The sequence below is a fragment of the Paramisgurnus dabryanus genome, chromosome 7 (assembly GCF_030506205.2).
Source record: "Paramisgurnus dabryanus chromosome 7, PD_genome_1.1, whole genome shotgun sequence".
Taxonomy (NCBI): domain Eukaryota; kingdom Metazoa; phylum Chordata; class Actinopteri; order Cypriniformes; family Cobitidae; genus Paramisgurnus; species Paramisgurnus dabryanus.
The window spans coordinates 27,616,300-27,642,114 of NC_133343.1; the positions used below are offsets into that span (position 1 = coordinate 27,616,300).

The window sequence follows — 25,815 nt, forward strand, 5'->3', positions numbered from 1 at the left end:
ACCACATTAAGATATCCGTATCAAAACCAACAAATAAGATCAAGATTTGCTTGCAAGAACATTAAGCTATTCTGCAATTAGTCAAAAATACAAACACAAGCAAATCGAAACATGCATATCATAACAGAGAATGGATATGTTTAAATGTGATAAATGCAGTTGTGGGTGCTGGTTAATCATTGTCTTGTGGTTTTAGATTTACACATTCGACATGATAACTAGAGGTTATACATATGCTTGATTTTAGAGTTGATGAACCACTGTACTAAAATTAAACATGTTGTGCTGTTTTTCTGATAGTGATCTTAATCCTTCAACACAATAAGTTTATGCAGTGATAAATTTATACTTACAAACATTCAAAGAGGCTCTACGGTACCAAACACACTTCACAAACCCTCTTTCTCACACGTGTTGGGCATCTGTAACTCTGTAGGCTTTAGTGTGACTAATATACACCAACCATCTCCCATAAAAGAATCGTTTGTAAGCATTACATCATATATGTTCCTGTAGCTCAACTGGCAAAAGTTCATAGGTTTGTTTTCATGGTAACCTATAAACCGTTCATATGTAAACTGTTAGCAATTAAGGTACAAAAGTTGTTAATGGGACAGTCCTAATATGTCCAATTTATGTACAACAGCTTTGTACCTTCCTTTCTGAGGTGAAGTGACCACTTTGATAAACCTTTAATTCGTATAATAAAAAATTGCTTTTGAATACACTCGGTTTTAATGATTTATACATATATGCCCAGAAAAGATAAAGGGGAAATTCCACTAAGCATTATACTTACATATAATATATCTCCTATGAGCTCATCTCCTGACAAGTAATTACACAGCCATAGAAAAAGCCTATGTGTATGTACACGTTTTAACATAAGACTCGCAGAATGTTGTGTCTGCCTTTTCTACAGGTTTTGGTCCATCAGCCTTGTTGATGAGTGATAAGAGGATTCAAGCAAGCAATAAAGGTCAACTCTCTCTTTCCACAAGGACCTGACAGCAGTTTGTAATTCCAGCTTTAGGAAGTATTGTAAAGGTCTGGAATGCCAGGTCGATGACCCAAAGAGCTGTGAGATATGTGAGAAAAAGTGATAGCTGGGAGGGGTGGGTGTAAGTGTAAAAAGATAAAACCACCAATATATCTTTACACACTGTAAATACCTCTTACCCAGAAGGCAAATGACAACTTGACAAGTATTAATGGGCAGAATATTAGCAAAGCAGAATTGTTCTGTTTAGAGGTTAATGTGTTGCTTGTCATGTTCAATTCCTAATCATATTATTACTAAAATGATTATAATAGTTCAAAGCATAGCTTTATTGTTTTCTTTTTTTACCACAAACAATATATAGTAATAATTATGTTCTTTTTCCTCTTTTCTGCCAAACACACTTTCTCTTCTAGATCTGTTTTTATTTTAGAAAGATCGTCATACTTTCCTAAATGTTATTTTTATTTCAAGATTGTATAGGGAGTAAACAAAATAAAAACTATTTAAAAAATGTGCATATGGTAAGCAGTGCTGAGACATCATCTCAATGATTTATCGGCTCTTTAACTTTTCACCATCTGCCCTGTAACCACATCACAAAATATGCACATATGTGTGTATGCATGTATGGCATGTGCGAGTTCTTTGTACCTGTGATTGTGTGTTTTTTAGCACCTGTTGACATCACAAATACAAATGTAACCTATGGTTTCTCAGTATCTATCTATCTATCTATCTATCTATCTATCTATCTATCTATCTATCTATCTATCTATCTATCTATCTATCTATCTATAACCCCATTCACACAGCACTTAAAATTGTCAGAGAGGCCACGAAAATGTACCAAATGTTCCGGGGGGGGGGTCTTATTGGTTATTGCCATAACATTTACAGAACACATCCTGTGTGAACAAAAGGCCGAAACAATGCCGTAAGGGGCATGCCATAGTGAGTAAGCGTGTTGCGTGTCATCGCAACAAGAAGTTATGGTTCAGCTCTTTGACACAGGGATTTAAACGCAAATCAACATGTCGGCAAACTGGACTGAAGCAGAAATCAGGGAGCTCGTCACTATCTGTGCTGAAGCTGAGATCATTCCCCATGCATGACAGAACAGTGCAACATGCACTCCTTATGATCTTGTTCTAAACAAAAATGCACGCGCGTGGTCTCTCGAGAGATCTATCTATCCATAAATCCATCTGAATTAAATAGGCCTATATATTCATACTTAATGCACAAAAATGAATGTATCTTGTAAGATACTGTATGCAATGTTGGATAAAAGAGCTTGGATAGGCCAAAGTATAAAGTCCTGACAGTCAATGCCAAATTATAATCACCGGTGTGAAATGTACACCGCTGTACTTTAGGCTTGCTGTTAGTAGTCTGCTGGGGACTTAGTGCATCATTGTTTTGATTATACAGTTATTGCCCTATTAGATAATAAAATGAGATTATATATGCATATGAATGTTTTTAAATGTTAAATACCATGCATCTATGTTTAATGTGTCAAGCATTACGTCAGAGGCGTAATAAGTCTGATCTGTCAGTACACAAGAAGAACAGATGACTTGAAGAACAGTGCACTCTAAAAACAAACATGGTTCTTGGCTCGTAATCATAGAAGAACCATTTTTAGTGCCATTCGGTGAAGGTCTGTTTTAACATTTTGCACATTTCCTGAAGCTAAAAATATTCCTAAAACTTAATGTTAAACTTGGGGAACATGTGCAATCATGCTCTCCTGCCATGCCACAGTTTGATCTCACTACAACACTATTGATTAACTGCATGTACAGTATCTTTACTCAGAATCTCTCTATCTTCTCAATGATTCAAACTGCAATAAACCTCAAGAGCTCAGCCCTGTGGGCCCAATGAGAAATGAACAAGCATGCCCTGAGAAAATGGCAAACTGAATACACAAGGTGTATGACAGTGTGCTGTTTTAGCAGGTAAAACATGTTTGAGGCATGCTGCCCCTTCACAATATTAGCCATCACATTCACTTCGGTAAACTCCCTAACAGACAGATGCTAAAAAAACCAAGATCATATTTGCTTAAAGTGATTTACTTTCTTTCTGCATCTCAGTTGGCATAAAAAAAATGAGACTGCTCCATATTCCTGTCTTTATAAGGAATGTGTTTGTGGGTGTGAATGGGTGTGTGCTTGTGTGGGTGTAGGTGCACTCCCAAATTTTCTCACATACACTGTAAAACTATTATTGTGGCATCCTGAAGTAATCCTAAAGTATTCTTATTAGATAAAGGGTCAACATACGTCTTGGCTAACATTCAATTAGATGTACATGAGAAAGAACACATTTACATTTAACCCTAGTTAATAATCTGTCATAAGTTATTACTCAAAATTAAAACCATGCCTTGCCGCAGCCTTCACAATGGTTTAATAGCTTTTACACCATATTGAAAATCATTGCAACAAAGAAAATTTGGTTGTTCACATTTTTGCTTATTTTGTATTCTTTTTTCTTTACATGCTAATGATGATGCTTCAATAATGAAACTTTTTTTAGAAGAATGGAAAAAGCTAATAAACCAAATAAAAAAAGCAACTTAATTTTAAGATGAACAATATTCAGCATTTAACATTTGAAACTTAAACAGTTGTCTACTTTTTCTTGTGCTGAGCATGCATCGGATACCACCACCCTGTCAACACAATAGGCTTTGTTTTCTGTGCAAGTCTAAGCATGTCCTTATACAAAATTTGTGAAACAATTTTCTTTAATCTTTTAACAACATAAACACCAGTCCAGTGTGAGTCCCAATGTGAAAACCTCTTAAAAGTTAAGATTGTGCCTCAAAAAGATGGATGCCCTCTAGGCTTGGATTCCAGATAAGTGTCGACAGATGCTTGGGTGTGCCACTGGAGCATGCAAATGAGAGAATGAGAGACATGAAGAAAAGGTATTTTAAAACATAATCTAACATAAACAAATAGAAAAAATAAAATAATATTTTTTCCACTTAATTAGTTAAATTAGTTAAACACTGTCCAATCATATTTTCCAAGAATGATTGTATCACATCTTTACAGTGATGGTTTTTTGCCGATAGCCGAGTTTTCCACCAATTAACTATCCATGCCATATGCATATATTTATTTATACCATGTGAAAGTCCAAAAACATTAAAAGGGACATATAATGAAAATCTGACTTTTTCCATGTTTAAGTGATATAAATGGATCCCCAGTGCTTCTATCAACTTAGAAAATATGAAAAAGACTTTGTTTTGGTAGCCCATTTTCTGCAAGCATGTGAAATTTGGCTCCCCTTGTGATATCAATGCCATTTAGTGCCGAGAGAGAGAGAGAGAGAGAGAGAGAGAGAGAGAGAGAGAGAGAGAGAGAGAGAGAGAGAGAGAGAGAGAGAGAGAGAGAGAGAGAGAGAGAGAGAGAGAGAGAGAGAGAGATTTTACATCTTTAAAATATCTTGTGAAATGTCCCCTTGAATATAAATAAACATTAAGCAAGAATGAAAGGCATTGAAAAGTGTCAGTGCATAAGTATTTTGGCAGAAGAAATATGAATTTCGCCTACATATTTCTTCTGCCAAAATATTAATTATTACCATATACTATAATTATTGTCAAGTCTAAGTGATACCAAGAAAAATATGGTAAAATTATAAGTTTTTTTTGTAGTAGGCTACGTCATAGTTCAATGAACAGTTCACATGACATTGCAAACATGGCGGACATGCACTGTTTTTTTTTTTTTGGCGGACATGTACTAATACATGTACAAAATAATCAATCTTGGATCTTATACATATCAATGGTCTTTAAATAGGCACTTCATTTAATGCATTATTTACTGCCACTTAATTTCTAACCCATCGAGTCTGTTCTCCACTTCTAATTTTATAAAACAATGTAATGTTGTGGGCCCTGGGGAAAATAACGCTTTTAATTACGAACGTACAATTTACCTGTAACGTACAGGTACAGGCACGAGCATAAAGCGCACGAGAACATCCGTGATTTGATTGGCTTTAATGTGAGAAGGCGGGCAGCTCGCGCAGAGATCTGAAAGATGATCCTGAGAAGAGAGTGAGGTAAAAAAAAAACGACAGAATGTCTAGAGATGGATTTACTTAGCTGCAGGCGTCTGAACAAGTCTGGACCACATTCACAAAGGCAAACAGCACAAGCGAGGAGATATGATTTTATTTCTCCGTTGAGAGGATTTTGAAGACTGGCCTGACTGGAGAAGTCAGCTGGCAAATGCTCGCGCATCGCTCACGAGCAGTTTGATAAATGCGCAGTTTGAAATCTTTCGACTCGTTCTCCGAAAAAAATTCAGGTTTTGTTTAAGGAAATGTGGCACACCATGCTTCAGTAGGACTGTGTCATCTGCTGTTGCACGTTGGTCTTCTTGTGACCCGTCCTGAGCGGTAAGTAAAATCTATTCTACTGTATGCTGTCTATAATTGGTTTCGCGCTTCAGGATAACCGATGTGACGTCAGTAATAGGTCGTTCTGGGTTAGTGATACAGGTCGCTGCAGGGTCAGTTATTTAAAAGCGTAGTTCACTAAATAATTAAAATTTGCTCTTAATTAACTCACCCTCATGCCATTTAAGATAGGTAACAATGTTTCTTCATGAGAACGTTAAGGAAGAACTTGAGCTGAAACCGTGGTCTGAGGTACCATCTCTTTGAGAGGCAAAAATAGAGGCTTCAGTATGAGTGATAAGTGAACGGAAACGTCATTAATGAGACAGGAAGGTCACACTCTTGACTGTTTATAAATAACTTTCACTTTCTTGCACAGAGGATCGTTTCGCTTAATAATACATCTTCATCATCAGGAACTGTGGGGCTATATTTTGTGATGCCTGTATTTGCTTTTTTGACTCTTAGATACATGGTATCTTAAGATGCATTTTTAATTAATCATCAAGGACCACAGAAAAAAATGTCACCTACATCTTGGCTGGTCTGTAAGAAATTAAGCAAATATTCGGTGAACTATGTGTTTTACGGTCCACTGTCGGTTAATTGGAACTTTTGTAAAAAATGCAAGGTTTTTTATCAGTCACAAATTTGGTAAAAGGAATCAAATCACAGAGTATAATGGTTTGAGACATAAAGAGAAAGGAATCAGTACATATATGAATAGGACATTCAGTTCATGTGTACACATCTAGGAACTGTATAGAGCAGTTGTACTCAATTCCAGTCCCGGGGACCCCCCTCCCAGAATGTTTTAGATATGTCCTTATATGAAACACCTGATTTAACACACTAACAAGCTGATGAACTGAATCAGGTGTTTTTATATGTGGAGACATCTAAAATCATGATCTGGGAGGTGGGTCCCAAGGACTGGAATTGAGAACCACTGGTAAAGAGGAAGAGGTTTCAGTTTTGCTCCTGGACACCCTCTTTCTTGCACAATCTACAATAGCTTCAACCCTTATCAAACAAGTAAACCAAGTAATTTAGCTGTGGATTTCCTGTTTATTTGGGATAGATGCTATTTTGTAGGCTGGGAAAACCCAGACAACTTTTGGCAAATTTAGATGTGCTCTGCTAGTAGTCTGGCAAAGAGGCCATTCAAGCCCATTTCTAATGCAGAGAAACCGCGGCACCAATCAGAAACGTTGGGGCGGGCTTTACACAATGACGACAGCGCAGCAGCAACGGTAAAGCAGATTTTGTACATTGCACAGATGGATGCCGCTGAGAAACATCACTCATTTGAGTCAGCTGTCGCGTCTGTTTTAAGCGATTTAAACTTTTCTTTTTTGTTAAAACCCGAGCAAAGAAAAACACTCGAATGCTTCATATCTTAAAAAGATGTTATCGCTGTCTTACCCACTGGATTCGGCAAAAGTCTGATATACCAGCTTGCAAGTTTGGTGGCCAAACGGATGGGTCTTAGCGAGAGCGGCGAGCCCCCTCTGGTAGTGGTGCATACGTCATCTCTTTCATCGCTCTGATTGGTTTTAGGTCTATCCATTTGCGCCCAGAGGCATTTGAGCGAGGTCGGTTGGTGACGGCCCTTTGAAAATTATTTGTCTGTGAAGTTTTGTTAGACCATAACACAGTTACTACTAAGAAAGGTATGGTTTTAACCAGGTTAGCTATTTTCCACAGGACAGAAGGTCTTAAAGATTAGAAAACAAAAAAAAAATGCAGTCACTATCAGGATAGGCGATAAAGCATTGAAAGTGAAAAAGGGGTTGAAAGTAGGGTTTCCAACTGTCCCATATTAGCCGGGAGCCTGGGATGTCCCGTATTTTGGGCTTATTTGATTTATCCTGTACGGCAGTACAGCAGGGGGCCTCAGCAGATTTCCAAGGGTCCTCAAGATGACTTAAAATTATAAAAAGTTGGACAAAACAAGCATTAAAATAAGCTAAAACAAGCAAAAATCAAGATGTTTCTTTGTTTTGGCCATTTTCGTAGCGAATATCCATCTGTCTAGTCATTCCAAGTGTAATTTTATTTGGAAAATTTTTTTATGAGTGGGGGGCCTCGAAGTAAAAAAGGTTGGGAATTACTGCCGTACGAGACCTCTCGCCTCCCGTTTTTTGACTGCTACGCTGATCTTACCAGTGACCAGTGATACAACTGCTAACGAAATGCTCTCTAGGGACTTTGATGTGATCCGCGTGTCGGTTCTTGCGGCACCGCATGAAGTCGAACAAGCAGCAACAGCAGCAGTGCTTATCAATTTACGACACTTGAGAATGATCACCGGACATCTGTCTTCCAATCACAGACCCCCTCAAGCACAATCAGTATACGTTGAAGGGGGTCATATAATACGATTACACTTTTTCTTTTTTATATAGTGGGTTTTTTAGCTGTAAGTGCATGAACGCATTAATCTGGAATGCCATAACGCATTTCCAACTTGGAATTGGCTTTCCAACTTGGAATTTGCATTTCCATCTAGAACATTCTCTCGTTTCTGATTCACAGACTGTGAGTGTATTTCAAAGTGACAAAGTTGGCAACCCTAGTTGAAAGGGTGTAGAAGTCCTTTATTCTGAAGTGATCGATATAAAAAAAGTTAAGCGTATGTTGATCAGAGGGGCAACACAGCATTAATTGAATGTGTACTCAATAAGAATTATAAGAAGAGTTTTGAGACAGTTTCAGGTCAATGCCGAAATCAACTGGGGGCTAAAATTCAGATAAGGATCTATCTGCATATAACATACAGTATACTTTTCTTTGTGTGGTTTGTGTGTTTTAACTCTTGAACATAAGCATCATGTCATTTCCAAATTGCCCGTTCAGGCAGAATGGGCGGACCACGACCTTAGCTGAACTTGTGTGATTCGTCGTCACATTGCATATCTCTCACTAAGATAGGCAGGGAGTGAAGGTGTCTAGGTTACCGTGAACGCTTGCTGAGCATGCATGCATGGCTGAGGAGCTGTTCTTTGAACGTTATAGTGTGTGGGGTTATCTGGTATGAGAGGAGAGGGTATGGATGTTATTAAAAACGGCTGTAATTCTCAGTAACTTCTTCAAATGCTGCCAAGACTTAATAATCCTTTGAAGAATTATAATAATTATAAATCAGCCTCTCATGTTGCCTAAAGTTTCCTAGTGTCTGCTTGCTGACTATTCTCACAGTTTCTAAACCATATTCTTCACCCATATTGCAGACACCAGAAGAAAACATTTGGTTGTATAAAACTTTATCACATGTGTGTGAACTATTTTTGAGGCAGATAACCAATAACATATGTGCATCTTTGCGATTGCTTCTCTGTCTTCTGGTTTAATGTCACAATATTACATAGCTTTGCATAGTTTGTTAGTTTGGGAAGGTGCTGATTAAGGGAACATTATGCAGAATTCAATGGAATAGATTTGAATATGGTTAAAAGTGTTAAACATGGCTTATAATCTTATAGCTGGAAATAAAACGCTGACAAAGTTAATCAAATAAAAAATTATCATACAGACATGCATGTATAAAAGTACGAATTATGGATTACAGTAGGAATGTGGAAAAAGTTACCTCTATTGCTCACCTATTATCTTATTACTCATGTAGTGAGTAATCTTAATTCCATTCTCCAACAAATATTATGTCTGTTTGTTTTCCGGTCATTTGCTCTGCTTTCTTTGTATTTGTTTGTGTTTAATTCCCTCTGACATACTGTATAGCCCTGTCCATGTGTTTGGCCTCTCTTTTTCAGTTTTTCCTGTGTGTGAGAAAAGGAGTGTAACAAAATAGTTGGCAGTGTGACTAGTATACACTTTGCTTCATGTTCTGGAAGTGTGACCTTTCTCATACTTTAATATTTTGAACTTTAAATTTAGTCTGTACTCGGTTATGAGTGTGTCTAATTATTCAATAGGAGGAATGTTTCCAATTTCATTCCTGTCCCCTAAGGCAGATCATCACCTGGCATGCACATTTTCATGTTATGCAACTATGTTTGAAATATGAACACTAGGACCAAAATGCATAAAGTATCACCAATTGGTGGGGAAAAGTGAAATCTTTAATAGTACTCACACAGTGGTTCTCAAATTGGGGGCTGCCAGATGGTGCCAATCCACAGTTTTATGACATTTTATAAAATATATCAGGGTTGCACTTGCACAGAATTGATGCAAAATGCAGTAACTTGCTAAATGATGTGATATATTACTGTATATGCAATACTGTAATTCTTTACGTTTGTAAAATCAGTGTGAACATACTAAAATATGTTTTATTACAAATTGAATTTCAAAGATACATTTCACATTCCACACATCAGAGCACGCGCACACATACTAACATTTGTGTGCCAATCTCTTTGCTAAAATTGTGACTATAACCTTTTGAAATTTTATTCAGTTATTGCAAGTTTTGTGTCAATGTTTTGGACCACAAATGGATGCACCCAACACAAGGTTGGTCTCAAGCTAAAAAAGTGTAAAGGGACATTCCAATTTTTTTTTGAAAATATGCTCATTTTCCAGCTCCCCTAAAGTTAAACATTTGATTTTTACCGTTTTGGAATCCATTCAGCTGATCTCCGGTCTGGTGGTACCACTTTTAGCATAGCTTAGCATAATCCATTGAATCTGAATAAACCATTAGCATCGAGCTAAAAAATTTGGCTAGGAACTATACTCTCATTCTGGCATAATAATCAAGGACTTTGTTGCCGTAACATGGCTGCAGGAGGTGCAATAATATTAGGTAGCACCTGAAAATAGTCCCCTTGGTAACTTTCAATAGCAGAGGACTATTTTTGGGCACTGCATAATATCATTGCGCCTCCTGCAGCCATGTTACGGCGGCAAAGTCCTTGATTATTATGCCAGAATGAGAGTATAGTTCCTAGCCATATCGGCCTAGAAAATCGCAACTTTAATTTTCCGTCGATCTTAACGATGTAACTACAGAAGAGTCAAGTTTTAAATAGGAAAATTATTGAAACTCTTTAGTTATTTTTGAGCGCGATGCTAATGGTCTAATAAGATTCAATGGATTATGCTAAGCTATGCTAAAAGTGGTACCGCCAGACCCGGAGATCGTCTGAATGGATTCCAAAACAGTAAAAATCAAATGTTTAACTCTAGGGGAGCTGGAAAATAAGCATATTTTCAAAATAAGTGGAGTGTCCCTTTAAGAACCACTGCATTAAAGGCACAATTAGGCATGTTCATATCAGTTAATTTTCCTGACCGACAACCGCAGCTTATTAAACGAACAATAACCGTTAACTTATAAGATTTTAATATTAAATTGTCATTAAGTAAAATACAGTTGACGGTTGTCTGTGACCTAGTAAAAACAAAACCTCTTATTTGGACATGCAAACAGCAGCGCCAGCGACAGAGAACCAGGACTGCATTTGTCCAGTTGTGTTACATAGTTTCTACAATATGAATATTTTTCTTACAATATTGCATCAGTTACCTGCAAAAGACCCTTATTAGACCTGCTGTGCGGATAACTTCTGTGAAGGATGGATGCACGTTTTTGGGCTTCAAAGTCAGAAGCTGTTTTCTGATCCATGTTTTCTCCCATTAAAATCTTGGAAAAACAAGGACATTTACAAAAATAACCAAATGTGTTCTTCTGAAATAGATGATGGACATATGTATCTCAAATTGCGTGAGGGTGAGTACATGGGGTACTTTTAATATTTGTCTGAAGTTTCGCTTTAAGTCACTAAAAGGGCGACAATTACAAAGGAGACAGATTTACAAATCCTTGGGAACTTTTAGAATAATATAAGTACAAAACTGCATTAAATATATCACAAGGTTTTTAAAATATTCTTACATATTTGTGGCTTTAACATGACACTATAAATATGGCTGTTTGTTGACATTTTGATACAGATTTTTGGTTGGATAACTATTTGCAAGGTATACAAAACCACAAGGAATATTTGAAGAAAAAAAACTCACTTTCAACTCAACAAAAAATTCTTTAAACTCAACTTATGCTTTTAATCACAAACATGTCAGTTCTTTTTTAAGAAATGTATTTTTATTCAATTTCCAGTTAAGAGAGTTGACAATATAAATGGGTTTTAGTTTCTGTCTTGTGTGTTATAGTGTAGCTATTGTAAAGTGGCCTTTAAATAGTTCATCTTATTGTTTTTTTCTCCTAGCATCCACTTTACAAAGTTCAAGAATGTGCCTGTAAATCCTCAGTGTTTTATATGAAGCCACACAGATTTTTTTGTTAAACTGTTTTGTTGGAACTGCTGTTGCAATTTGCTTTGCATGCAAAAAATAAAACAGTTTTTTCATATCACATTACAGTGAATGATGGCAATGCTCTCTTGACCCCAGGTGTGCAGTGACACACTTCATGAATTAATTCTGTAACCACAGGTGTGTGAAAGAGAGCGACAGAATGCACAGAGGCTAAAAGGGTTGACAAAGCTGCAGCAGACAACGAGCCAGTTTAAGCATGTCGCAGTCACACTCCTCATAATGCTGTGTAATTTTGCTCTTATGGACCACATAATGACTGTGTCTTCATTATTTATGCAGAGCGCAGACAGCACTGAAGTGTGCAGCCAGTAGATCTACTGTGCATTCCCATAAGGCCATGGGAGCTATTTAGTATCAGGGTCGTTGTTCCTTGTGAATTCACTGAACTTTTAAAAAAATAAAGCCATGTTTCACAAGATTATATCAAATAATCAGTTTTAGTTAGATTGTTCCTACAGTATCTGCATCTGGATTAACTTTATCATTACAGTAGTTTCATGAAATATTTATAAAGTAAATTGTTGTAAAGCCTATTTAAGGAAACCATATTATTTAATTAAAAAAATGGCACAATAAAAAGGATCCACTTATTTTATTTGTTAACATCAGTCATCAGGCGTAGGTATTTGTGCGTGGTTTAAGGGTTTAGGACAGGTGTTTATACAGTATTCTGTTTGTTTCCATGTGTCCAGGGTAAACAAGAAGTGTGAGCATCTGGATATTATATGAGTGGTTAAAATATTTATGCAGTGGCTTTTTGTTGACCAAAAGAATTGAGACCAAGTTTAACGGTCAACTGAAAAGCCTTTCTTTTAGCAATAAAAATTACTCAATCTGTTCATAAAACATGAGCAGAATGATTTTCTGTGTCAAATAAATCTTTAATTAACTTTAATGACATAACAATAGGTTAACATTTGATTTTCAAAAAAATAATCTGCTCTTGTTTAGTGAATACTTTTTTTCCAACCGGACACCGTAAGAGACACCGGAAAAAGAAATCAATAGACACAATTACTCATTTATGTTTCTCTGACTCAGGTCTTTGAAGGTTTAATAATGGACATATGGACACTTTATTTGTGTCTGCAACTGCAGCCAAACATGAACCACCATTTCCCCTTCATATAAATTAAAACAGACCCATGTGTCGGAAATGTATTTTAAAATATGACATCAGAAACAAATATATTGCTTTTCCATTGTATAGTACGGCTTGGTACGGCTCTGTCCAGCTCAGTTTCGGGTTGTTTTCCACTGTGCCTAGTACTTGATCTTTTTTAGTACCACCTCAGTTGATCAGGTGCAAATGTGCCATAGCGATACTAAAGCCAGGGTTCCCACGGTTCCTTGAAATCCTTGAAAGTTTGTAAAACTGGGGGGGGGGGAGAATTCAATACATACGTAGATACACGTCATTGAAAGTGCTTGAATCTATTTTATGCAATAAGTTTTTTGGAAAAAATCTGTATAATTCCCTGTATAGTGTAGGATAATATCATAAATTCTAGACTTTTTAAGCACACGTGCTTAACTGTTCGCTTTAAAATCTTCTGTATGCGAATGTTAATTCATACCAAAATGCTTTTTTGCATAGCTGTGTTTGACACATGAAAACCTCTTGGGTTACGTATGTAACTGTTGTTCCCTTAGCAGATAACGAGACGCTGCTTCTCCCTTGCCATACTTCCTGCGTCCCTGAAACGCTGTCTTTGGCAATATTTCAGATAGCAATATACTTCCTGGTTCCCACGTCACCCTGTCTTTGTTGTTAAGCCTCACCATTGGTTAAATTTCATTTGCACGCACTTACCCCTGGAGGCGTCCCCAAAGTGTCACTGCAGTGACGCAGCGCAAGTTCCCTCAAAAGGAACACGATGTAACCTAGCTCTCACTTGAAATGTGTCCCCACATTTAGTCCTTGAATTTAGGGTATTAGACCCGGAAAGTCCTTGAAAGGTCATTGAATTGGAAGTTAGCTAAGGTGTGGGAACCATGAAAAGCGTGACGTGTGAACACTGCTGATTACTGATTGGTCAGAGAGAATTGTCGCTATCAGTGTCATTGCTAAATTAACTTTTCTTTGGCCGTTTCTCGATATGTGTTCTTATGCGATTTTGCGTTGTTGTGTCCTTGCTCTATGTTGTCATCAACCGAAAGAGTCTGGTTCCCATGCTCAAGAACAGAGGACGCATTAAAGTACCCATTTGTTCTTTATACCAATGATGCATCAAATGCAGACCCGCTTGAAGTCCCATAAAACATTGTGGCAAAATGATGGGTGAGGAATGGGTTGCTACTCATAATACTTTTAACATGGTTTTAAAGACAATAGCTTAAATATACAGTATGCATCTTTAGAGAAACGACAATGAAGCAGAAAGCCCACGTAACATTGGAAAATCACTGTTTATGCATCACAAAATGTAGTTGTGCCTGATGGTCAAACATGAGATAAAATTAATTTGTGGTATATTTAATGAGCATTCTTTGGTCTTATGAATGTATTACTCTATTGTCTGATATTCACATTTAGGCCGCTATTTGTTATTATCATTTAAGCTGAGGTAAGATGAGAACGCGTTTAAAAGTACCCATTTGCTTGTATTAAGGGAATAAACAAGCAGAAATGCTTGTTTTGCTGAAATCTACATTGAATGTTGATAAATAATGTAAATAATGGTATGTTTTTATCAATGTTGCGATGTTGGATGTAGTTAAAATATGCTAAGAAAGTCAGGTAACCAACAGGAAGATCACAGCACATCTCACTTCTCACAAAGATGCATTCTCTGTCCTCACATCCTTACAAGTTCATTCTTCCAAGGTTGCCATGCAAAACCGGTCTCCATGAAAATACAAGTCCGTTTTGTGTTCTTGCAATTGAGAAGGGCTTTTGTGTTGCAAAGTTAGCCATTGTCAGGCTGCTTTTGATCTTGAACCTTTTTATTTAAGGTCATGTTTTACCCTCTTATTTGTCTGCTGCAGGTTGCAAGTCCCACCTTGCATCTTAGTTTCTTTGTACTTTGTCCAGATGTTCATGGTAAATGAGCTTTCACCTTACCTTAAGAAGGAACATGTCATTGCTACATTAATGCAGATGAAAACAGAACATGCTGCAAATGTAATTAATTTTGGTCTTCTTAGAGGACTGCATGTTTTATCTTCATCTTATCTTGTTTGTGTTGTCATGTGTAGGTATTGAAAATGTGGTGGTTGCAGCGATGGAATCTGCTGGCTGCTGTATTGCTGTGTCTCCCTATGTTGTCTACGGCCCAAGGTATTTTCCTGGAAGCTAATTTCTTCAAGTTTCACATTTAATTTCATGTTAAATTTTCATTAACATGACAGATGCTTTTATCCAAAGTGACTAACAGTGCATTCATTGTATACATTTTATAAGTACACGTATTGCCTAGGAATCAAACTTGACCTTTTGCACTGCTAACAAAATGCTTCTACCCAATTTCCCCAATGTCTTTATTTAGGGCCAGATTTACTAAACAGAGCAAATTAGCATGAGAGTGCATTTCCAAAAAAGCCAAATGGTGGTGGTGGTAATGTCTGCAGATGATTTACTGACAAGGCACATGTTAAAATAAAATTTTGCATCTGGAAAAGAAACTCCTACAAATAAATATGCAATGATGACAATCGCAAAACTAACTACAATTTGTTCACGCCTTTCATTGCTAATTTTTCACTGCATGCCTTTAGTAAATCCTGACAATAGCATTTTTTAATGCCAACATACAGTATGTTTGGTTTGCACTGATGCTTCTGTATAGATACTCAGACATTTGCTACACTAACCTGGGAGATCTTATAGTCACAAATCACTTTGCCAACATACATGTCCTGTCAAGTATAGTGGCTATTCATGGATCAAATAAAACTATGCCAGTTAATTATAGTTTCCTAGGGGAAGTTATGTAGCCGGTGAGTCACATAGTATAACGAATTACTTATTGTAGACATAGCTGTTTCTGGAAGAGATGATGCACCAGCCACTAAATAAATGGGCCCAGATTCTTTGTTAACATAAAATGGCTTTCAAGACTATTCGATGAGATATCACACCCTACATATTCTAATCCTCCACTGAATACCTGAATAGAATACGCCACAGATGTTATGGCAAAATTCATTACAGTTAACCTACAGTGACACAAAAGATTGTTGGACCACAATAGGCTTGGGGCATAATTCAACCCAATTTTGACAGCAGCAAAACATTTTGTATAATTTAAATGAGATCCAGCCCTTAAAGGCCTTTACAATAAATCTTTATATATCCCTTTAACATAATGGATAATGAAAAAGCAGTGTATATCTTAGCGTTTGTGCGTGTTTTTTTATTTTTTCTGTTCAGGCCAGTGCAATGATGTCGGTGCAGCAGATATTGTGTTCCTTGTGGATGGATCATCCAGTATTGGCCGGGCCAATTTTGTGTTGGTTAAAAGTTTTATGGCAGGGATTGTCAAACCCTTTGCGAGGGCAGTGGGATCCAATGGCATCCGCTTTGGGGCCGTACAGTACAGTGATACTGCCAGGTGTGTGAACTGTAAACACTGATGGGTAGTGTACTTAAAACAATGTAGCTCATTCATTTATATTTTCATATATTTTCCTTTTGATTATTATAAATAAACTGTGTGGTATGAAAATGGGTGATTCTCACAAAATCCGGATGTAGAAAGTGTCCAGCATCAGAATTTTTTGCATATATAAGATTAATTAAGGTCTGAACTTACTATAACCATTATTTTTAGAGGATTTAAAAAATATGTCCTATAGAATTATAGTTTGTTTGTAGTTTGTATGTTTATAGTATAACAATCACTGAAACTTTTTATTTTTTTAGATAATTATTATAGATAATTTTAGATATTTTAGATAATTATTATATTATTATATTTTATAATTATAAATATTTCCATGTCAAAGAACCCAAATCCAGTCTTGGACACGTTGCGGTAATGAAAAATTTCCCCTTAAATGTGGAAAAAAAAATTGGTTTGTATGATGTCATTTGAAATCATGTGCAAAATAGTACATGAAGAGATGTTTTTAACTGTATGCTTCTTATTTTGATACTCTTACTTGCATTTACTTTTTTATTAAAATTTTAAGTCAAATTTCGCGAGAATCACCCAAAAGTATTTTTAAGGTTAAAAATTTTGTTGGATTTTGCATTTATTAGAAATGTACAGTAAAGGTGAATGGATGCATGATGCATGCATGAGAGAAGTGTTAATAACATTCTTGTATTTTATCCTAATCAGGGTGGAGTTTACCTTCACTGCATACCTGAATGGCACTGAGCTCATAACTGCCATAGAGAATATAAATTATAAAGGTGGAAACACACGCACTGGGGCTGGCCTTAAATACATTGCAGATAACTTCTTTAACCCTGCTTCTATCAGAGATGTACCAAAGGTGATAGTTAGTTTTAGTGTGATTTGTTAAATGTGCAGATTTTTAATGGAAATGTCCATGTCAGCCTATATGTCACTTTAATCATACATATGCTTCATTAATTGCAACAATTTATGATTAAAAGTTTTCCTCCTGTGATATTGAAGTGCATAACCTGATATGTGACCCTGGACCACAAAACTAGTCATAACTAGCATGGGTATATTTGTACTGTAGCAATAGCCAACAATACATTGTATGGGTCAGAATTTTCAAATTATATTATTTTAGGCCAAAAATTATTAGCATATTAAGTAAAGATCATGTTCCATTAAGATTTTCCAAATATTCTGCCAAATATTGTTCTATCCTAACAAACTATACATTTATAAAAAACTTATTTATTAAAAAAAGTAACACTTATGACTGATTTTGTTGTCCAGGGTTACATACCAATACATTAGGAACAATTTTGACTTTCCAGTCGGTCTTTTACTTTTTCAGATAACTATTCTCATTACTGATGGTAAATCTCAAGACAATGTACAGGAACCTGCTCAAAAACTACGTAATTTAGGAGTCAAAATATTTGCAGTAGGTAAGGAACTGTGTGTGCATGGTTGTATATATAAGTATTGTTGATTTATTGTGAGCGGTTTAGATAAAGAAATACATGACTTTTGTTTTTCTCTCTCCCTGCGTCTGTATGGCTTAGGTATAAAAAGTGCTGATGCAAATGAGCTGAAACTTGTTGCCTCTTCTCCTCAAAATGAGTTCACGTTCCAGATTACCAATTTCAAACTTCTCAGCTCTTTGCTGTCCCTAGTGTCTCCACGTGTTTGTACAGCGAGTGGGGGCTCTTACTTAAATGATGGTAGGCCTGATACAGACACACACATACACATGGACACAGTTAAACACAAGAATATGTCTCATTAATGTTTGTTACATGTGATTTTTTTATATAAATCTTGCAAAATGGTCTCAACAACCCCACACTTTTTATGTTTCTCTTTCAGAGACCTACAGTGGTCCATCAGACTTACAGTTTTCAGGGGAGACCACAGATTCTTTAAGATTTCGATGGACACCTGCAGGAGGGCCTGTGAGTGGCTATGTTGTTCAGTATAGGCCCCTAACTGCTCTGGGTCAGCCAATCACAGCAGAGCTCCGACAGGTAAAGTTCACTTTATAACTGTTTGTAACAACCACAGAAAGGCTTAATTTGTGTTTCAGTTAAGATTGTTATTATATTTTAGCATTCCGGAGATATAAACTTTTATCTTTAGACCATTTTGTATTGTTTAAACTACATTTAAAGCACAAAATGTTTTTTGTAATCCTTTGTTTATACAAATTATAGCATAATAGTACTTGATCCTTTGACCTGCAGGAAACAATAGCCAGCAATTTGCGGAGCTATACTGCACGAGAGCTGCGCTCGGGCACAGAATACCTGATCACCGTTATTGCTCAGTATCCCAACAGCTTGGGAGAGTCGGTGTCTGGCAAAGCCCGAACAAGTGAGAACCGCACACAGTTCAAATATGTGCCATCTTTGAGAGATCTGTTTTGCACAACTCCTTACTCAGTCACGTATACCCCAAACTAGAGCCACTCCCGGGTGTGTCTACACTACGACTCGTCCAAGCCAGCTATTCTACTCTCGCTTTGGCTTGGGATCCTCCAGCTGAACGAGCACAGGGCTACAAAGTCACCTATGGCCCTACAGGTTAGATAGACGCACAATAATGCACATTCTTGTCCACTTTTCTTTTATTCTCTAATGCTTTAAAAAATTTTATCTTGAAATTAGTTTTGTGAGTCAGGGAAGTTATGAAGGACAAAAACAAAGGAGATGTAGATGCGGTTTCCTGGACAGGGTTTATCCAAGTCTCAGATTAAAATGCAGAGGTGCAGAGATGGAAAGGACAGCTGAATCAGGAACAAAAAGTCACATGATATCTATTGCCCAGGCGATATGAGGTTCGTTACAACAAGCTGTAGTTTAATGCATAGGGATAATATTTTCAAGTATGAACAATAGTCGTTGCCGTAGCTGTCACCACTAACTAATGATTTTCAGTGTCAGCAGGGTTGAGATTAAAGGTGAGAGAGTTTTTATTCCCCGAAGGAATTGTGTCTATTTTTTAAAATCCCTGTTTGATTTGCTGGTTGGTATCCAGGTGTGAGCTTGCAGACAGAGGTGTGGCTCTGTTTAATGGGGTCAGTTTTTTAAGCTAGGAAACAATGTTTCAACCCGCTTGTCTCTGTCCAGCGCTGCCTATGAATGAATGAATGCTGAATCTGCGACTACATACAACTGATTCATATACTGTATTAGTGATGCTGTAGGATTTATTTGTGAATATGCGCTATTACCAGGGCTGGGTATATACCTACAATTCTTTTCAAATGTTGACAATAATTGATATCCCAATAATTATGCATTCCTCAAAATATCTTTCTTCTTGTTCATCAGAACAAAGAAATTTATGCAGGTTTGTAACAACATGAGAGTCAGTAAATGATGACAAATTTTCATTTTTGGAAAACTATCCCTTTAAGTAAAAACGTAAGGTATACTGTTTCCGGGTCCAGGCCTCAACTCATTTCATTAGAGGATGCTGTTTAAATATCCAATTATGAGCACATTTATTTATATCACACATTTAAGTGTGATATAAATAAATGTCTGCAGGCTACACAATCACCAACAGCAATATATTTTAATTATTTGTCAAAAAAATCCACGTCTATGAGTCCATGTCTGGTCATCTCAGATTTTTATGGAGATAACAAAATTGGGATCGGGGGTTTTGGTAGTTTGCATTATGATACAAGTGTATATTAGTGTGCTTTTTCTGTTATTTCCCTATGGCATTTGAGATTAGTTGGACCCAGAAGTGGTGCATGACATTAGATTTAATAAGCGGAAATGAAAAATCATTTTGACAGCTTCTTTATAGCATATATATTATTCACATACTACATTTTACATTGTGAAATTGGTCTTCATTTTTCAGGCTGGTAAGACATAAAGAGTAGTGACATTGTCTATTCTTGCCATCTCTGAATTCTCCTCAATATGATATATTTATGAGTCATGATATAGTGTAATTTTATATTGTCAGCACAATTGTAACGATAATATCTGTAATATTTAAATATATGCCCTTGTGATAACATATTTGGTGTCTAGGCTAGGGCTGGACAACATGCAGAATATCTTTGATTTTGCTGCTGCTATAATATGAAGCAATATTGTGAAGATTTTAATGCTTTTTAGGGCAATATTGAGAAATAAATGATCTGTTTGTGTGTTCTTTGTTTTCTTGAGTGTGTTATAAATCATTGTGTCTTGCCTGATTGTTTGGTCAACAGGTCAGCCGGCTTCACAACTCTTGGAACAGTCTGTGGGGGCGGAGTCTAGTTCTCTGACTTTGCGTAATCTTAAAGCAGAAACTGAATATGTCATCAATTTGTACCCTCTGTTTCCCCGCGACAGTGCCTCACCAGCTACCCTGACTGCCCGCACATGTGAGTTCTTAAAAAAACACACACACAAATAAAAGCATAATACAACATCATGCTCAAACACTGTGATGTCTCCCGTTGCAACACTGCAGTATATGCTATTTGTCAATACATGCACTATATATATTGTATATGCTATAACTCTGTCTGTGTACGTGCAGTACCTTTAGAGGGTGTCCAGCAGCTGTCCGTTGAGACCGTCACCAGCAACAGCGTTCGAGTCCGCTGGACCGGAGTAGAAGGGGCCAGAGGCTATAGTGTCGTCTGGGGTACTTCTCCAGGTCAACATCCAATCTGGAGATCATCATTTCATGTTCCCTTATTTGCTTTTTTTATATGTTTCTCCTCGGGTTTCCTATAAAAATAAGGATTTTTATTTACATAAATGCCCACATAGAACCTGGCAACCTTTTACTTACGGTATGTGAATAGTACAAAAGCAGTTCACAGTCACTACATTACTCTTTTTGTCTGCATCTTTTTTAGGAAGTGTTTTTGAGTCCATCAAACTTGGAGGTGATAGTGAATCTCACACTTTGGAGAATTTGCAGCAAGACACAGAGTACATTGTTACAGTCATAGCCCTGTACAATGGAGATGATGAAGGACCTGCGGCCAGTGCCCGCTTTAAGATTGGTACACAAACACACACAGATTAACACATGTATGGTTTTACAGAGTACGCTTTAGACATGGAAATCCATTATCTGAACAGTTGTGCGTTTAATAGATAATTATCAGATTGCTGTTTAGAAAGAAAAGCAGACATTTTTATAACGGGAGGCACATACTGTACACATCGTCTCACTCACTAACGTTTACCAACAGACAGTGAGGAGGTTGCTTTTAGTTTTGTCATTGACTCACTGTCTGCTGGATTAAAACATCAGAACTGTTATTAATTTGTTCTTACTGTATATGAATCAGAGATCGCTACAGTTTGTGTGAGGATGTCTGTACGTGAATGTACATGTTAAAAAATAAGTGAGTGAGTAACTTTTCTTAAATGTAACAAAGAATCCATTCTTTAAAAATGCGGGTGCTTTTGAAATACTGTATAATGGCACATTTGGGGGAGAAGCTGAAGGATGTTATTGCGTTTGGTTTTCAGAACTCTCAGAGGAACAGATCCTAAGAGCCACAGCTACAGGACCCACCAGCATCAGATTGAACTGGAACCTAATACAGAGCGCTAAGGGTTATCGGCTGGAATGGAAAGCCGGAGAAAGTAAGAAACTCACATCTGCTGTAGTGATGCACCGATGTATCGGCCACCGATATTTATCGGCCAATTTTTGATAAATTTGAAACCATCGGCATATCGGCAATAGCACGAGAAAGGCCGATACCGATTGTTTATTAATTAACTGCATAAAGAAATCCATTATATGTAAAAAATGAGTTAATGTTGTTAATAAAATAAATGCTGAATAGCAAAAACCACCTTTGAAGGTTGTCATGCTGTCTTATTATATTTGTTTTAGCTTAATTTGTGCCTCTCTTATTATGTTGGTCAGTTGAATGTTAATTAGATCCAATCCATGTTCAGTAAAAATTATTTGATGCAGAAATAAACTAGCTAATAGACCAAATGTATAGTATTGTATACAAGTGTTTAATATTGGTATCGGCATCGGCCCAAAAAAATCCTATCGGTGCATCCCTAATCTGCTGTATACACTTGTTTTTTGTGTGCAAAAAATGTATGTGAATTGTGTATAATCAATTGTCTGTCTGTCTGTCTTTCTACACATTTCTTAAGACTTATGTACTCAGACCAGGATAAAGAGTTCAGCACAGAGTCATTTGTTGGTTAAAGGGGTCATACTATGAGATTTTTTTAAAGAAATAAAATAAGTCTTTGGTGTCCCCAGAGTGCTTATTTGAAGTTTTAGCTCAAAATACCACACAGATAATTTATTATAGCATGTTAAAATTCCCATTTTGTAGGACCTAGCAAAAATGTGCAGTTTTTGTGTCCTTTAAAATGCAAATGAGCGATGCAGTGCAAACACTGATCGCAATGATGATGGTTTGTTGCAATTGAGGCTCAATTGTACATTCAATTATTTTTTCTCTCTCTCTCTTTCTGTCTGTACTAAATGACAATGACGTGGTTGGATAGTGCAGATTTAGGGGCGTTATTATTGTAATTGGCCTTGCTACCTACCTCACAAAAAAAAATCTGAACGACCTAATTTTTCACATGCTTGCAAAGAATAGCTTACCCAAACAAAGTTAATGGGTTATTTTTTTCACATTTTCTAGGTTGATAGAAGCACTGGGGACCCAATTATAGCACTTAAACATGGAGACTCAGATTTTTACGCTGTTACCCCTTTAAAATACCGTTTTTATCATTATGTTGTCGTTTCATCTGTTGACTACAGGGGCCAGAGTTCAGAAGCAGGATTTTTCACAGAGCACAACCAACTATGAGCTTGAAAATCTGCAGCCAAACACAGAGTACATCATAACTCTTTTCACACTTTATGAAGGCCGAGAGGAGGCCACTTTCTTTTCAACCATACCAACAGGTCAGATATATCATCACTAGTCAGAAATCAGTACAAACATAACTTTCTTGTTTAAATCTGCATTTTTAAATATAAATAAACTCTTAAAAATAAAGGTGCTTAACGGTTCTTCACAGCCATGCATTAGAATTTGGTTCCTAAAAGAACCGTTTTAGTTAAAGTTGTTTTCGCCAAAATCAGTATTGTATCTGGTCGGTATTAAAAAGTCAAATCATAATTTTACGCGAAACTGATATCCGCCGTGTTATTCTGTCATCTTTTCTCCCTTTTTTTCCAAACCGCGACAAACGCCAGTTTTCCTTCTCTGCAGAATGCAATAAATCTGCTTGACCAATTACAGCGCACCATCCCACGCATTGTAAACAATAATGGCGGCGCTTTGAATCTACACAGAATCCTACTGTAGTTTTCCTCATCTACTTTGTACTTCGTGATCAACAAACAAACAAAATCAAAATAGTAATTTTGATGGCATTGATAAACCTGTGGTGGTTTTCTGTGATGGGGAAGAAACGTAAGCCATCAAAATCAAATAATTTACATAAGATGACCTCGGGCAAAGGAAACATTTGGCTGTTGCTAGTTCTCACACGACCGCCTCAAGCTTCTGTCATGCTAACACATTGACCATCTTATGAAAAACTTTCCATTATTTTATTCGAAGTCAACGAAAATCGAGATGTGATTTCTTTGTTTGTGTAAGTGACCATTTGTTTTTGTTGATATTTGGGATGAGTTTAGAAGAGCAGCAAGTCGGACGTGTCACAAACTTAAGGGTGTTGGAGACGCTTGGAAACATTGTGCGATTGGGATGGATTGGGGTCACTGGAGCCACGCAATACAACATTGTCATAGTTAATACACAATGTAAGAAAACTTTTCTCATTAGATATATCAGCAGTTACAAGTTATATTATAACTGTTAGCCTTTTAAATCTTAATGCTGAAATTACTGTATCACATGTATCCTATATTTACAGCTAATACAGAAGTGTACAGAAGATTATCTGGAAATCAGACCACACTGGACCTACAGGACCTTGAAGATGGTGTACGCTACGCTGTTAGCGTGACTGCACTAGTTGGTTCCAAAGAAGGAGATCCAACGACTGTGTATATTATAGCGGGTATGGGAGCATTCATGCTTTTTCACATACTTTGTCTTAAAGGGGATATTTCACATTTCTTTTTTAAATGTCAAATACGTCTTTGGTGTCCCCAGAGTATGTACGTTATGTTTTAGCTCAAAATATCATATAGATAATTTATTATAACATGTTAAAATTGCCACTTTGTAGGTTTGATAAAAAAATGTGCAGTTTTTGTTGATATCTGCACTAAATGGCAGTGCAGTGGTTGGATAGTGCAGATTAAGGGGTGGTATTATCCCCTTCTGACATCACAGGGGGAGCCAAAGAGTGGGGGCTAAATAAAATTTTTATGAAAATAAATGTCCTGAAGTAAAAAACGAGGTGAAAATACTACAGATGCTATTATTTATGTATATTAAGTTGTTTTGAAATGTATTTGTGGTTACTGAATGTTGAACAGATCAACCGCTGAGGGTGACCAACTTGCGCGTAGTCAGCACCAACAGCCGGCGCGTCAGGATTTCATGGACCGGTATTTCTAGGGCAACGGGTTACCGGGTATCTTGGAGGCAAGGCAATGGTAAGTAGAGCCCATGATGTCTATGCAACAATTTTTTGGAATTATTTATATTGGTTTAAATCAGTCAGCTGTGCCCTCTCTTACTTTCTCAGGTGCAGAACAGTTTCGTGTCCTAGGCGGCGATATCACCACCCACACTATCGATGGACTGCAGCCTGATGAATCTGTTGTAATGAACGTTTCCCCAGTGATTGATGGGAGGGTTGGGGAAGCAGTCACTGTGACTGCTAGAACCGTTGGCACTATCGGAACGGTCACAGGGCTGCGAGTCACTGAATACTCATCCTCAAGAATAGTGTTATCTTGGGGTTCTGTGAATAGAGCAACAGGCTACAAAATTTCCTGGCGGCGTAGCGACGGTATGAGCATCATCATATGGGCTGCACTTATGTATCCTAATACTTTGATGAAAGTTAAAACTTTTAGCAGAAGACTTGATACTGTTGAATACAATTATTTTCTTTTTACATAACAGGTGTGGAAAACTCTGAGACTGTAGCTGCTGATGTCACTTCCTATGCCATTGATAGACTTCAGGAAGGTTCAACCTACCACATATCAGTTTCAGCTCTTGTTAACTCACGGGAGGGACCTGCTTCTACCCTGGATGCTATAACAGGTAGACATGCACATACTGTATGTGCCTCTGTGCCACAAAACCAGTCACAAGGGTACATTTTCTCAAATTGAGATTTATAAATAAGCTTTCCATTAATGTATGGTTTGTTAGGATAGGACAATATTTGGTTTGAGATACAACTATTTGAAAATCTGGAATAAAATCAAAATATTGAGAAAATCACCTTTAAAGTTGTCCAAATGAAGTCTTTTAGCAACAAATATTACTAATGATAATAAAATTATTGATATATATTACGGTACGAATTTTAGAAAATGTTCTCATGGAAC

At 36.9% G+C, this 25,815-nt stretch overlaps 1 protein-coding gene across 4 annotated transcripts in view; it reads left to right on the forward strand.

The window, feature by feature from the left end:
- Positions 1-5,095: 5,095 nt before the first annotated feature.
- Positions 5,096-25,815, forward strand: part of col7a1 (collagen, type VII, alpha 1) — a 78,306-nt gene continuing 57,586 nt past the window's right edge. For all 4 annotated transcript variants that reach the window (XM_065264500.2, XM_065264501.2, XM_073815211.1 and 1 more), the window contains exons 1-19: positions 5,096-5,434; positions 14,939-15,020; positions 16,113-16,293; positions 17,026-17,182; positions 17,666-17,759; positions 17,877-18,035; positions 18,181-18,338; positions 18,555-18,684; positions 18,774-18,893; positions 20,546-20,701; positions 20,860-20,979; positions 21,185-21,334; positions 21,810-21,926; positions 23,089-23,235; positions 23,977-24,102; positions 24,216-24,362; positions 24,787-24,906; positions 24,999-25,265; positions 25,382-25,525. In XM_065264500.2, the coding sequence (XP_065120572.1) occupies positions 14,948-15,020; positions 16,113-16,293; positions 17,026-17,182; positions 17,666-17,759; positions 17,877-18,035; positions 18,181-18,338; positions 18,555-18,684; positions 18,774-18,893; positions 20,546-20,701; positions 20,860-20,979; positions 21,185-21,334; positions 21,810-21,926; positions 23,089-23,235; positions 23,977-24,102; positions 24,216-24,362; positions 24,787-24,906; positions 24,999-25,265; positions 25,382-25,525 (2,566 nt within the window). In that variant the 5' untranslated portion in view covers positions 5,096-5,434; positions 14,939-14,947. The remainder of the gene's footprint in view (positions 5,435-14,938; positions 15,021-16,112; positions 16,294-17,025; positions 17,183-17,665; positions 17,760-17,876; positions 18,036-18,180; positions 18,339-18,554; positions 18,685-18,773; positions 18,894-20,545; positions 20,702-20,859; positions 20,980-21,184; positions 21,335-21,809; positions 21,927-23,088; positions 23,236-23,976; positions 24,103-24,215; positions 24,363-24,786; positions 24,907-24,998; positions 25,266-25,381; positions 25,526-25,815) is intronic.